Source organism: Podarcis tiliguerta (genome assembly GCF_965153285.1).
Source record: "Podarcis tiliguerta genome assembly, chromosome: 8".
Classification (NCBI taxonomy): Eukaryota; Metazoa; Chordata; class Lepidosauria; order Squamata; family Lacertidae; genus Podarcis; species Podarcis tiliguerta.
In genome coordinates this window covers 24,058,497-24,073,801 of record NC_139541.1, presented here as the reverse complement: position 1 = coordinate 24,073,801, position 15,305 = coordinate 24,058,497, and the positions used below count along the sequence as shown (strand labels likewise).

The 15,305-nt window shown below is 46.8% G+C and overlaps 1 protein-coding gene across 1 annotated transcript; it reads left to right on the top strand.

The window, feature by feature from the left end:
- Positions 1–2,082: 2,082 nt before the first annotated feature.
- Positions 2,083–7,445, top strand: CAMK2N1 (calcium/calmodulin dependent protein kinase II inhibitor 1). The gene is made up of 2 exons (XM_083452317.1): positions 2,083–2,843; positions 6,386–7,445. Exons 1-2 carry the CDS (start codon positions 2,675–2,677, stop codon positions 6,454–6,456), a joined length of 240 nt encoding a protein of 79 aa, XP_083308443.1. The 5' UTR covers positions 2,083–2,674; the 3' UTR covers positions 6,457–7,445.
- Positions 7,446–15,305: the final 7,860 nt, after the last annotated feature.

The window sequence follows — 15,305 nt, the reverse complement described above, 5'->3', positions numbered from 1 at the left end:
AGTGAGGGCAGGAGAAAAAAAATTGCTTGAGGGATCAGCAGGTCTTTCCCTGCATCTGAATAAGGTGACACCTCTCACACATGGAGGCAGGGCAGGGCAGCCCAGGCTGGGCCAAGAACAGAACTCCTGGCTTCCTTTGCCTTCTGGCTGTAGGAAACTGACAACTGAAACTGATGTCTCAGGTAGACATGGGGTTGCATCACCTTGCTGCAACACAGTTAGCGATGCCTTTCAGTCACCTAGGAGGATTCCATCCTGAGACTGGATCTCTCAAGTTACACAGCCAACCAGGAGCCAAAGGAGAAACTCTGTGGGGGTGTTTCAGTTCACTGCAGCAAGTAACAATGGATCAATGCATCAATTTTTGTCCCCCCGCCTCTCTTTCAAATCTTAAATTCATTTCCATAACCATTTCCAGATACCTCATGAAAACTCCTTGGCAAATTTTTCTTAATATGCAACTTTTTGTATGTAGTGCTGACCAATATAGATTTTTTTTTGGAGGGGGGGGGACAAGCTGTTTCCACTAGAACCATAGAATTGTACAGCTGGAAGGGATCCTAAGAGTAATCTAGTCCAACACCCTGCAATGCAGGAATAGAGCCGGTGTGGTGTGGTGGTTAAGAACGGCGGACTCGTAATCTGGTGAACCGGGTTCGATTCCCTGCTCCTCCACATGCAGCTGCTGGGTGACCTTGGGCCAGTCACACTTCTCTGAAGTCTCTTAGCCTCACTCACCTCACAGAGTGTTTGTTGTGAGGGAGGAAGGGAAAGGAGAATGTTAGCCGCTTTTGTAGCCAATGTTGGTACCTCTCAGTTACCCAACAGCAATGGATGGACTTCGCTAACTTGGGTCCATAATTTCCATGTAGAACTGAGCTGGATACAGTGGTACCTCGGGTTAAGTACTTAATTTGTTCCAGAGGTCCGTTCTCAACCTGAAACTGTTCTTAACCTGAAGCACCACTTTAGCTAATGGGGCCTCCTGCTGCTGCTGCGCTGCCGGAGCACGATTTCTTTTCTCATCCTGAAGCAAAGTTCTTAACCTGAGCTACTATTTCGCTGGTAGCAGAGTCTGTAACCTGAAGCGTATGTAACCCGAGGTACCACTGTACAATCTATAGCTCTCTACTCGTCCACTTTACCCTCATAACAACCCTGTGAGGTAGGCTCGTCTGAACGAGGCAGAGCAAGAGTTGGGAGTTAACCCTGGCTGCTTGCTTCTCCAGCTGACAGCAACTGCTGCCATTGGAGATGCTGGTTCTGTGCAAGCTGTCATGTATTTTCTGTTTCCTGCTATTTAACTTTAATTGTTGTGATTGTTTTACACTTTGTGTACTGAGTTGCACTTAATTTCTTCTAAAATGTTTGTTTCATGTCATATTACCTGCTATTTACTTGGGGGGGAAAACAACAACCAGCTGCTAAAAGCACAATAGATACATTGGGCAAAGGAACGCAACACACACAGGGATGAGGACAGCTATAACTTTTTTTAAAAAAATAATAATAGAATTTTATATTTAAATTCATTTATTGCCGGCCACTCTGGGGTAGTGGGACTGAAGGGTGGCAAGAGGAAGTTTTAATAGAAATAAATGCAATTATTTTCTTGCCAAACCAGCCATTGAAAACACCATAGATGCATTTGGCAAAATTATCCATGCAAGCATTCACATAAACAGAAGAAGGAGTGCATAAATATGTGCGTGTGCGCACGCTCACATGTACACAAGTTGTTGTACTCGTTTTTAAAATATCGATTACCATAATCTGCCCTGAGGATGCTGAGCTGACAGGGCAGCAAAGCAGATTGTAAAACAAATACCATTATTTTCTTGCCAGCTGGTGAAAATTTGGCCAACAAATACAACATGGCAGGACAAGGGGTGTCCTGAGTTGCTGCTGCTGCTGCTGTTTCTTAAAGGGTAATCTACTGTTGTTTTATTTCTTTCCCCACCCCACCCCACCCCACGAAAAAGAGATGCATTTTGGCTGCTGCTCGCAGTAACCGTAACGTGAGCATGCTAGTCTCCGGGAGTCACAGAGGAAGGTCTGCAGGCTGGGCTGCAACATTTCAAAACAAGCAAGCATGGGCTGCAAGATCAACGCCGTTGCAAAAGACGTGCGAGCAGCTGGTCCGAGATGAACACGCGAGATAAGGAGAGCGCAGGAATTTTCCGACGCGCTTTCTTCCTTAGAGACACGGATGAGCGCAGGGAGACACGGATGAGAGAAGAGTGAGACACTTTCCAAGCTGCATGCATCTCTCTCTCTCTCCATTCCTCCTCCCTCTCTGACGCTGTAGCTTTTCCAGGGATCTCTGCCTTTTTCCTCCTCCCCTCCCTCCCCTCCCTCTCCTGTCTCTTCCTCGCTGGGCTTTGCCTGCCAGTCTGCTGAGCACCTTCCCTGCGCACCTTCCCGAGCCGCGAGCGCGCAAGCCCCAGGCAAAAACAGGCTAGGCAAGGAGCCGCAGCCTAGCCAGGCAGCCCCCCAGGAGCTTTCCGTCCCCCCCTGCGGCTGATCCTACTTCTGCCACCAGCCGCACCCCGGACACGACCCCTGCGGGCCTGCCTGAGGGACTTCGCCCTCCCGGAGCTGCTACTTGCCGCCGCTGCAGTCTCGCCCGCCTGCCTGCCTCGCTCTCCCGGGAGCTGCCTCGGTGGAAGCGACGATGTCGGAGGTGCTGCCTTACAGCGAGGAGAAGATCGGGCCCTACGGGGACGGCGGCGAGGTGGGGCAGATCTCCTTCACCTGCCGCCTGCAGGACACCAACAACTTCTACGCGGGGGGGCAGACCAAGCGGCCCCCCAAGCTGGGGCAGATCGGCAGGAGCAAATGCGGTGAGCGCAGCGGGGCAGCGATGCGGGGCACATGCGGGGTAGACGGGGAGTAAAGGGGGAGCAGCAGGCGGGGGGAGGCTGTCGTTGGGCGCGCTTGGAAACTGCACCCCAGCCTCCCCATTGCTTTGAGGCAAATTGCTGGGCCCCTTCCCCCCCAATGTTGTGGAAGTTCTTAACTTTTCCGAGAGTGGGGTGGCCTGTGAGAGCTTGCATCCCCTTAGTTACAAACCCTTATTTGCAATTTCTCTGGGTTTTCCCACCACCAGGAGCTCCCATGGCGGAGTCCTAGGTGTGCTTACTCGAGAGTAAGCCTCATCATGTTCCATAGGAGCACATACACCCCCCCTCGATGTGCTGGGAGCGCAGCAGTGAGGAACGACAGAGCAGCTGCTTTGAATGCAGAAGATCCAGGGTTCATCCCCCCCCCCCAAATATCGCTAGGTAGGGCTGGGAATGTACCCTGTCCGAAAGCCTGAAGGGCCTCTGCCAGTCAGTGTAGGTAACCCTAAGCTAGATAGACCAACAACCTGACTTTCAGTGCTTCTGTTAAAACCGGCCCCTTGATTAGAGCCACGAGGTCGGGCATCTTGCTTTGTTTTTAGAGGACGGGCCACAGCTCAGAGATAGAGCACCTGCTTTCAATGTCGAAGTTCCCCGGTTCAGTTCTTGGCATCTCCAGGTAGGGATAGGGAGCACCCTTATCTGAAACCTGGAGAGCTGCTGCCAGTCAGTGTAGGTAATAGAGCCAGATCAAACAACAGCCTGACATGATATAAGGAAGCTTCCAGTGTTTCTATGTTCGCAACAGTTCCTGTGCCCTTATCTGATTCTGAATTAGATAGGACCCCGGCTTAAAGCACCTTCCCATAGATAAATACACCCTTAAAAATGATCCATCTTTTTCTCCAAAACCACTTCCTTGCACAACAGCTGGGGTGAAACTTGTTTGTGCCGTAGTTCTTAATATGTTTTAACTCAGAGACGACCCATTGAATTGAATCGACTTAAGTGGTCCGTTCATTTCAGTGGGTCCACCCTGCGTTTGACTGATGTTGTACGCAATCTGCAACTGTTAATTCTTCCTAACCCTGCACCCGTTCACCCCCTCGCCTTTTCTCTGCGCTAAGCCCATGCAAACCTTTCTGCTCTCCTTCTCCCTCCGCAGACTTTTAGCTGTTCACCCCATCCACATATCCTGGATCCAGAAGACCCGCAGCAGGGGGGTCCTTGACCTGGCAATTTAATCTTAAGAAACATGCCCAAGGCAGGCTGGATGTGTGCTTGTGTGTGTCAAAAGGATAGAAGCTCAAAAAATAAATAAAAGGAGTGCCCATTCCCAGTGGCGTAGCGTGGGTTGTCAGCACCCGGGGCAAGGCAAGTAATTTGCACCCCCAACCCATGGATTTGCACCCCCTAACCCGTGGATTTGCGCCCCCTAACCCTAACCCCCAGATGTTGTGGTTGGTGCGGCTGGCCCCCCCTGCACCCTCCACGCTACGCCACTGCCCATTCCCAAATATGGTTGTGAGGTGAGGGTCAGGTGAGGAGGCGGGATTTAAAGCCCAATGCATGCAACTCCTGTCCAGGAAGAGTTTCTGCACTCTCTGCAGCTGTGCTGGGAAAGGGCCTTTGATCGGGGCTTCAATGGGGCCAAAGTGCTGAGTGAAAAATCACCCTTCCTCTCTCTGTGCAAGAAAAGGGCATGCACACACATATCTGGCACTCATTTACCGAAGAACTGGTTTTCCATAAGCTCCTACCACAGTGTCAATAATATGGAGTATAAGTCTGCGTGTCTCTCATTCCCATGTGCTCCTATCTCTCACAGTCCCTATAAGACCCAGTGAAGCAAAAATATCTGGAGTCAAATGAATTTGCTGAAATTGGAAGTTCTTCTCCTCCTGCTGGTGTCCTCAGTGTATGTTAGCATATGAGAGAGAGAGAGAGAGATTGAGATTGGTCACTGTCCTCTAAGCGCTTACAATCTAAAATGTGGGAAATTAGGCAGTGAGGGAAGGAAGGCTGTGGTGGTAATTACAACAACTTTGGCTGCTGATGGTCAAGAACCATGTTTAAAATGATCAAGAGACTTGTGGCACTTCAGTTTGTTTTGGTGCGCGGTGCTTATGCCAAAATAAATAGGTAAGCCTTTCGGGTGCCACAAGTCTATTCTGTTGTTTTTGCTGGAACAGCATGGCTGTCTGGAAATACAATAATATAGAGGTGTGAGGTTATAGACTGGGCCATTCTCCATTTTTGTGTGTGGGGGGGGGAGGGGGGTTGGACCCCACCCCAAGTAGGTGGGCCCGCTGCACAGAAACCATGACACCCCTTTGCAGGTCCCCAGTGGGTTCCGCTTGAGATTCTTATTGATGTAACAGTAGTAAGACTTGGAGGTGCACAGCACTCTGCTCCAGGTGATGAGTTGGGAAATGTATTTCCCAGGACCTCTGTCTCCTCTTGAATCCTTAGATCCAGTTCACTTCTCTCAAATGATTTGGTGGAGAGAGGAAATGGGTTGGAGGTACCAACGTTCAAATTTAAGATTTTAGAGAGGTGGGCACAGAGGAAGGAAAATAGGACCCCAGTAGGGGACATCATCAATGGACCCTTTCCACTTACAGCTTTCGACTCGCTTACGTTTTTCCTTGAGACTGGAGGGTCTCACCCAACATAATTAGGGCTTAATTATAATGAGTTGAAGGGGTGTGTGTGTGTTTGGTCTCTTTGTGCTTCTGATCCTGCAATTAATTTTAGGATAGTAATGGCACTAGCTAACCTGGGACTTCATTTGCATGTTTTTTGGTGGAGTCGGTGCTTTTTTGTTTTGCTTACAAAAAAGAATCTTAATTTGATACTCTATATATCACCTTTGAGGTTGTAGATTTTGTGACCTTCGAAAGAGGAGATTCTCAGTGATAAACTTTGCAGGCACTCCTCTGGAAAGAACAGCACATATTTGGACTGAAATCATCTTTTCAGAAGGGAGTGTGTGTGTGTGTGTGTGTACGTGTACGTACACACCCTACAGTCATGGGGAGGGTGACAGCAGATTTTCTGAGTCACAAGTAAAAAACGTTTTGTGACTGCAACTCTAATTTCACTCACTAGGTAATGATCCCCTATTGGACATAGTGTGACTGGAGATTAATTTTTATTTTATTTTTTGCGTGGAAGAGGGATTAAAAATAATTGCAAATGATAAATGATGGTTTTCAAGGTGAGTAAATGGATGTAAATTCAACCCACACACTTTCACTCCCACTAATTCGCTCTGAGACAAATCCACCAGGTAATTCTCCTTTACAAGACCTGGGATAAATTGTTAATCTGATGCAGGGCTCATTTCTTTGGACTGTCAGCTACAGAACTTCAGTTCTCTGGTTCACATTTGTCCCTTTCTCATTTTATCACCCATTTTAAAGCCCCGCCCCACCCTGTGGCTTTTTACTATAGGGCGATGTCAGCAATTAAAATCCAAATAATGGAAGCTTCATAGAATCTTAAATGCTCTGCTTTCTTTTCTTTTTATCTGCTTACAGTTGTCATTGAAGACGACAGAATTGATGATGTCCTCAAAAACATTTCAGAGAAACCACCTCCGGGAGTTTAAATCTTTCCACAGAGACACTGAGTGAAAAGGAGGGGGAAGAAAATGATTGACCTTTTATTATTGGGTAAACAAAAAACAAAAAAGGCAAGCAAACTAATAGCACTTTGAAGTTATTTCTTGCTATCCTGTGACCCATCTTGCGAAATCCTTAGGAGCAGGCTCAGAGGCAGACGGTGTGAGATGAGGAAAGCAGTTTTACTCATGTGTGAAAAGATAAAAATAAAAAATCCAAGCCCAACTAGATTCCAGGAACTGTAAAATGCAAACCGTACAAATTGAAATGTACGAAGAAGAGCTCAGTTGTCTAAATTAAGACTGGTGCTCCCCTTTTTTTCCTCTGGATGATGAGTAATTGGGAATTTGGATTTTAAAAAGTCCCTTAAACATACAGAACAGAAAAAAGGCAGGGAATCTAGCAGTGTTTTCTTGGAAATCTTGGAAAGTGTCACTGTTTATACTTGTTCTGAACAAGCACTTGTTTACATGGTAAAATCTTGCAAAAACAATTCCATACATTTCCATACAATATGCTCTCCATCTCCATTTTTTTAAAAGAAAATGTCTGTATTTATGAATGTGGGTGGGGAAAGGGAGGGGAAAATAATGATATATAATTATAAACATATATCTATATATCTATATCTATATTTAATTCTAGCTACCTTTTAAAGTTTCAGTGGAATGTACGGAACCAAAACTTTTCTAAGGAAGGGATTCTACAGGGAAGAAACTCTCTCAGTATTATTTTCTGAAAACAGATTGCAAATCTGGTATTTCACTGTTGCAGGAGGCAATTGTTCTTAAGGAGATAGAGAAATTTAATTTTATATGTGAAATGGGGGCAGAAAAAAACAAAAGATGTGCATCGCTTTTTCTAATGACCACAAGCAAGCAACGTGGGCTAACTGCTTTCTTTCTTTCTTTTTTAAAAAAACTGTGACTTTATTTTCTGTCACACAAAAAACACCCCACCCTACAAAAAAAAACACCCCATCCCAAACCACAATACAGTGACAAGTGTGCCAAATATTTTGAAATGCCAAAAGGCATTATTCTTTTTCCCTTTTCCCATTTTTGTGATTTTGAGTCCACGTAAAGAAAATTTTTGTACCTGAATAATCCTCTTCTTTATAAAGGCTCTTTACTGATCTCTTTACGTGAAACACACATATACCTATGGGAAGCTGACTTTCGGAGTCTCCTCCATTTTCTCCTTTCTTCCTTTCTGGTTCTCCTGATTGTACTTCAATTTTACTTACTTTTTGCATGACCTGCAAAACAAGAGGGGAAATGCCTCTTCAAGTGAGGAAATATTTTTTTGCCGTTCTCTTCGCATAAACTCTGGAATGACCTTTCAATGGGTAGTCTTGTTTCCTTTACTTATAAATATCGTGTATGTTGCACTCCTTTGCACAGGGCTATTTCTGAAATGTATAATAAAAAAGGAAAGAAAAAAAGAGAAAGAAAAGAAAGTTCTTGTGTTCTCGTTTCATTTTATCCTTATAAGAGCCCTGCAAGGTAAAACAAGCTGAAAGATAGTGGTTAGATCAGTCTTAGTAAGCAAATTTAATGGTTGGGCAAGGATTTGAATTCGGTAGCCCAAATTTTCCCGTTTAAACACTGCATTAGTGCTGGTTGGTTCCCCCCCCCTTTTACATTTTATGACTTCCATGACAAAAGTCCGTATTGATTGATCTGCCAAGAAACTGGATAACTCCTTTCTTGATTGAAAACCAATACCATCTAATCTCCTGCATGTGAAAACAGGAACATGCTTGTAAGAGTCCTGGCCTCATCCCAAAAATTACTTCTGCTATTACACATTACTTAAGGCAGGGATGGGCAGAAAGTAGAGTGGGGTCTACTGGTAGAAGATCAGCAAAGATATTTGACTCAGAACTGTTTTAAAAACATCAACATCTGAAAGACCCCCATGGCTAAAATAATAATAATATTAGGCTGCTGAAATCAAGAAAACAGGAGTAGATTTGCCCATGAAACAATTTGTGTGGAAGTGCCAGTTATGTTACTGCAGAAAAACTGAGCTTGTTCTCAGAGGCCTCTTAGGGTCTCCCAGATGTCCTTCTTTAATGCATATCCATGATAATTTACGCTGACAATGCTATCAGGCTGTTCATAAGCAACCTCCCTTTCAATACTAATTTGTGCCTGCAAAAGCTTTGGGGCAACACCTGGCTGAATTTCCATTCAGTGCATATGCTGTAATTTCCCACCCTACAAATATTCTGTTCCATTTTGTTTTGGTCCCGCCTTTGCTGCACTACAGCCCCTCTGGATAGCAATAATGTGGCATCACTCGGGAAACATCATAGAACATCGAACAAAGCACAATTTCTCCACTCACCAATGCACTATTACTGCATCAAGAAGGTGTTGCAGAAGACACCAACTTGGGAGGGGGCCACATTCTGTAATTCTACACCTGTGTTTTTGAGCCATTCTTTTGCACCAAGATCCCATGAGCTTAAAGTCAGTCCACTAGGAGCAGAGAACCTGCGGCCCTTCAGATATCATTGTGATGTCCAGCTCCCTTGAGGCTCAGGTTATCAAAGGGATGATGGAATTGTAGTCTATCAACATCTAGAGAGCAACAGATGTTTCCCATTCCTGACTCAAGGTCTACCCTGTCTGCTATATTCATGCAACAGGCTGCTCTGTGCTGATTTCAGAGCAAAGACTTGTTTATCTTTTTGGTTAAATGCATGCTTGGAGTGGGGAATTCCCCTGCCTTGCTATTGACCATTAGGCACCATTCAATATCCTTCCATCAAGTGTAATGTGAGATGTGGTGACTTAGGGGACAACCCAAGCCCAAGATCCGCCAGGCAAAGGGAGTTAGGATCTGATACATTCCCTGCTCACTCCACCAGTCCCAGCATTGGTGGGCTATGACAGCATAAGCCCCTCATCTCAACTCAGAGTTAAAGGTAAAGGTAAAGGGACCCCTGACCATTAGGTCCAGTCGTGGCCGACTCTGGGGTTGTGGCACTCATCTCGCTTTATTGGCCGAGGGAGCCGGCGTACAGCTTCTGGGTCATGTGGCCAGCATGACTAAGCTGCTTCTGGCGAACCAGAGCAGCGCACGGAAACACCGTTTACCTTCCTGCCAGAGCGGTACCTATTTATCTACTTGCACTTTGACGTGCTTTCGAACTGCTAGGTTGGCAGGAGCAGGGACTGAGCAACGGGAGCTCACCCCATCGCGGGGATTCGAACCGCCGACCTTCTGATCAGCAAGTCCTAGGCTCTGTGGTTTAACCCACAGTTAGAGTTACACCAGCATAAATCCCTCACCCTGGCTTATCTGGCTGAGCTGGGACTGCTGAATCTTATACCAGTGTAAGCCCTGAAAAGTGGGCATTCTGGGGGAGGGACTGGGCAGAGGGGACTTACCTTGGATCCTAACTCTGTTCAGTTCAGTCATGTGACCTGGCAACCTGGCAGAACTAATGCCAGCAAAAAAGGATGGTGTTAGTCAAACTCTATTTAAATGTTTGTTTTCCCCTCTGCCAGGCCCAGATGGGCTCAGGCCAAGTGGCAGAAGCTTGGAACAGGGGTAATTTATGCAAGTTTTATTATAAACCGGTGTGAATCCCTCTGGCTTCCTATATTTAGGATTGCTCTGCTTGTAGGCAAGCATGGGCATTGAAATACATGTGCTCTAGATGGCAGGAAACCGAACATCTAAGAAACCCCGAGGCAGTCAAGTTAACTGTTGAACCCTGAAGGATAACACAACAACTGTTCACACTTTAGCAAGACATCTTAAAGAGGAAAAAAATAAACAGGAAACTGGGACTTGTCCTTGAGAGTCTGGGACTAGGGTCTTTCCACTTGGCCATTGCCAAGAACCGGGAAATGTATCACCTGAAAAAGAGATCAGGAAATGCCACAGTTTTGCATAAAATGTGCCTATGCTGATTTATATGTGTAGATGCAAAATTAGAATGCCTTTAAATAGCAAGTCATGTCAACATAGCGGAGAAGTTGGAGGCTTGGTTAGCTGTGTGCCAGCTCGGTCCAAGTGTTTAACTGTTGATGGGCAATGACAAGTCCCACCCATCAGTCTCACCAGACCCTGCTTGGAACTCTCCATGGATTTTGCGAGGCTGGATTGTGTCCTTGGACACTGATAATGCCTCTTGCTTGTTCACATAGAGAGGCAGTTTGGAGAAACTAGCCACCTGTAAAATTTACATTCATTGCTCCACCCACTTTTGGCTCTGGCCCCGCCCACCCCTGGCATCTGGTCCTCCAGAGGTTGCGAAGAAGGGGATGTGGCCATCCACCTGAAAAAGTTTTCCCACCTTTGCCTCGATCTATTGCTAAAGGCAAATCCATTAAGATGCTGCTTCGCGTTTCCAAGAATTAAGATCCAGCCTTACTTAACTTGGTGGGTATAATTGGATCTAGCACTTCCCCAGTTGGCAACTTTGTGGATCTGTCTCCATCTACCTCCATCCCTCGAAAATGTACCTCAGCTGCTGTGTGTCAACAGATAGTAGCCTAAAATGGGCCCGCTGTAAAGCAAGCAGAAGCAAGGGAGACACCTTACTCTACAAATATAGTAAGGAAAGAAAATCTAAGGGGCAAAACCCCTTTAAAACTTTCAAAGGTTGCTGAGTAGCCTCAAAAATGCTGACTGAAAACTGGAAATCAATAATGGGTAGGAATGGAAAAGGAAAACTGGAGATGGAATGGAGTATCCTGGCAGAGGGCATGAGGAAAGCTCCTGTTAGGAGGGAAGGATAGACTGGAACATTTGGCTGCAGGTCCCACTTGTTCAGTTAGGGGCAAAACCAGAAGCTGAGCCTCCCTCTATAGAGCTTGGCTCTTGGGTTCTGGAACTGCAGCCCTTGCCTTGAAAATCTCGGATTCTGCAGACGAGAGAGGGAGCACACGAGGAGAGAAAGCGTACGTGGGGCACACGGCGTTTGAACAAGATCCCAGATGGACACGTGATGTGCCCTGCTCAAAGGGAAGGCACATTAAGCATGAGCTCTGTGTTAATTGCAGGGATTAAAAAGCCACGGCGAGCCTCATCGGGCTTGCAGGGAGAGCGTAAAAAGAGGCAGTAACGAGCATGCCGTGTGATCCCCCTGGCTTCAGAGCGCCAGAGGAAGGAAAACTAGCAAGAGGCTGCTGTTAGAAAATGCACAAAAGGAAAGCACAGAGAGAGAGAGACCGAATTGCAGGGAGGCGGTGTGGTCATCTAGTCTTGCCCCAAATGAATGCCATATTCACAACTCAGAAACTGCTTTTGTGTCCAGTTGTATTCAGCTGCTTCTAGTTTATGCACAGGCCACGAAACCCTCCTCTCCTTCCCACTAGGTTTCTCTCAGCACCCAGCATTGAGAGGCCTCCTGTCTCTGAGCACAGAAACGTCTTTCGCCATCACTGCTCTTGCATTTAACCACATGTGCACCAGGGACAAGGGCTGCATAGTGGATATCTGGAGATATAGGGTAAAGAGGAAAGGAATCCCAAGGCTGTGCATGCGTACATCATACATTTAGAGCACATGACATCACCTCACCCCCAGAATCCTTGGAACCGTAGAGCCAATGTGGTTTGGTGGTTAGAGTGTCAGACTAGGAGCTGGGAGACCAGGGTTCAAATCCCCACTTGCCCGTGAAGCTCAATTGTAGGGGTTGTTTTTGGCACTCAGTCACTGCCTCTCAGCCTCATCTCCCTCACAGGGTTGTTGTGAGCATAACATGGAGGGAAAGAGAGCCATGAGACTAGGGTTCAAATCCCCACTTGGCCATGAAGCTCACAGTGATTTTGGGAGCTGCATTGTGTCTAACCTACCTCACAGGGTTGCTGTGAGGATTAAATGAGGAGGGGGAGAGACTTTTTGCCTGGTGCCTAAAGGTGTTTAATGAAGGCGCCTGCTGAACATCCCTGGGGAGAGCATTCCACAAATGGGGAGCCACTGCAGAGAAGGCCTGTTCTTATGTTGCCACCCTCCGGACCTCTTGTGGAGAGGGCACACAAAGAAGGGCCTCAGGTGATGATCTCAGGTAGGTTCATATGGAGAGAGGCGGACCTTGAGGTACTGTGGACCTGAGCTGCTTAAGGCTTTATAGCTCAGAACCAGCACTTTGAATTGGGCCCAGAAACTAATTGACAGCCAGTGCAGTTCGGCCAGGATTGGTGTAATATGCTCAAACCGTCTTTCCCCGGTGAGCAACCTGGTCCCTGAATTCTGCACTAGCTGAAGTTTCTGAACCATCTTGAGAGGCAGCCCTATGTATAACACATTGCAGTAATCTAACCTAGCTTCCATTCATCTGCATGTGGTGAGGCAAGCCCCCAGTTTCCATGCTGAAAGCATGAAATTAGGAGATGCAAGCAAAGCAACCTCCTCCTAAATACCTCTCCATGTACCAGCATCAGAGCAGAAAGAACTGAGAGGAGAACCGTGTGCTTTGGCATGACTCTGATGCTCTGCCAGAGCCAAAAATCTGACTCTTCCTCTGGCTGGCAAATGAGGGTTACATTGCACAGGGGTTGAGAGCCAGCTGGCCAGGCAGGGCAAAAGAATCATCATCTAATTTCTGCCAGGGGTGAGTGGATCTATCCATTTCATTTTTCTTTCATTTTCTCATTTTCCCAATCCTACGTTCTCAACATTTCCCCATGTGTTTGAATGTTCCACATGAAAATTCATCGGCATTTCAGGGCCAGCCTCTCCCAAGATATACACAGTTGGCAAAGGATTTCCCCACCACAATGTTTTGTGGTTTTTTTTTTGTATTTTGGTTTCACTAATACATGTAATAGGGGACGTGGGTGGCGTAGTGGTCTAAACCACTGAGCTTCTTGGGGTTGCCGATCAGAAGGTTGGCGGTTTGAATCCTCGCGATGGGGTCAGCTCCCGTTGCTCGGTCCCAGCTCCTGCCGACCAAGCAGTTCGAAATCACACCAGTGCAAGTAGATAAATAGGTACCGCTCGAGCGGGAAGGTAAACAGTGTTTCCATGCACTGCTCTGGTTTTGGTGTTCCGTTGCACCATATGACCCGGAAACACTGTCTGCAGACAGACGCAAACTCCCTCGGCCTGTAAAGCAAGATGAGCGCCGCAACTCCAGAGTCGCCTGTGACTTAACAGTCAGGGGTCCTTTACCTTTACCTTTAATACATGTATTAATATGCACACTTTCCTCTACCATATGCACTTATGTAGACCTTACCTGGCTGGAGAAACTGCAGTAGTGCAATTTAGAAAAGTGCAGATTCTGAAGAATGGCTGTGTCTTGGTTTTGTGTACTGTTTCAGAAACGGCGCATTTCACAGGTCCACCTTTAAATGCAAATGGAATCAAATTTCTTTTGGGATAAGCAGCAGCTTTTAATTAACACTCACTGTCTTTAGAAAAAGAAGCCACAAAAGGGTTAAGTGGCTTTTCTGAGCTAATCTGAGCTTTTCTCTCCCATTTCCTCTTTCCTTCCTCTATAACCAGTAATGGCTGATGATTGTAAGTAAATATCCAGTTTACACTTTACAGCTGTGTCTGTGTTTCTTGGAATGAGATCAAAACCTGCTCTGCAACCATCCCCCCCCCCCCCCGCATCCCTAATTACCACCTAAAAAACAAAAAATAAACCATTGCACAGAGATGTAAGGTTAGGAGCTATTCTGAAATGCTACAAATCCAAATTTCTGCCTGGAGTTTTGGAGTTCAGAATGACTTGATTGTAAAATGGAACCAGTGGATTAGGGATTTGGCAGCAGAGTACAGTGGTGGCTGCTGTGGCTGCTCTGGTGGTGAGCAGTTTGCTCCTTGGATGCTGGATCTGCCGCCCGAGGCAGCTGCCTCACCTCACCTCATGGGCAGACTGTCCCTGGTCCCAGGTGTATGTCCCACCTTCATTGAAGGGTGCCTTTTCAGTTAAAGGGGCCCAGCCCATTCCAGCAGTCCTTTGCTCCAGGAAACTCTGGTTGTATTGGGGCTTCTGAGCCAGAGGAGGGTGATGCAATGTTCTCAAGCGGGATGGGCACTTGTGCCATGGGCTCACATGGCAGTGGTGTTTCTCCAGGACATTCAGAGTCCTCATCCTCATCCCCAGAAGAAGGCGGATCCAACCCCCGGGACCATGACAGTCACATGGGTTTGCACAAGTTTAACATGTCCACATTGCTGCCTAGGCAAAGGAGAGTGGGCCCGCCCCACTTCTAAGAAAGGAAGCTGACTGGGCTGGCAACTGAATCTTCCTCCAATCATGGCAACAGCTGTACAGTACCACAACCTCCATCACAGCTGAGGGCTACAAGATAGTTGGGTATGTGGGGTACACCCAGCTCTGCCCCTTAACAGAAGGGAATGGTTAGGGGGGCCAGGAGAACCAGCTCTGTGTGTGTGTGTGTGTGTGTGTGTGTTGTCCCTACTGTCTCTTGTGTCTGCCAGCTAAGACAGTTGCTGCATTCTGCCTAACAGTAGGGCCAGACACACACACACACACACCCTACACACCTGGAGCCAATAATCCGCACAGAACACCTTGCACAGGAGGGGGGGCCTGAGAGTGAAAACAGTTCCTTGTCTCATTAAAAGCCTGCAAGGTAATTTTGCAAATAACATAAGAAGCCATTCTGAAGAGATTTAGCATCTTATCCCAACTCATTTCAAGCCTCCGGAATGCGTTCCTTGAGCATCGTTCGAATATCATTAAGAGTAGTCAATCCGCAGGAAAGGCGGAGAAAGGAAAGGAAGGGGGGAGGGAATCTTGTTCTAGGGGTTGATTGGATTCTCTCCCTTTCCTTTCTGAATCTGTAAGGAGCCCTTCCACAAAATGCACCTGTCTGCCTAATGATGGGTTTGGGTG

Coding starts and splice junctions, on each gene's coding strand:
- CAMK2N1 (XM_083452317.1), top strand. CDS start 2,675: ATGTCGGAGGTGCTGCCTTACAGCGAGGAGAAGATCGGGCCCTACGGG. Junction 2,844..6,385: donor GATCGGCAGGAGCAAATGCG/GTGAGCGCAGCG, acceptor ATCTGCTTACAG/TTGTCATTGAAGACGACAGA.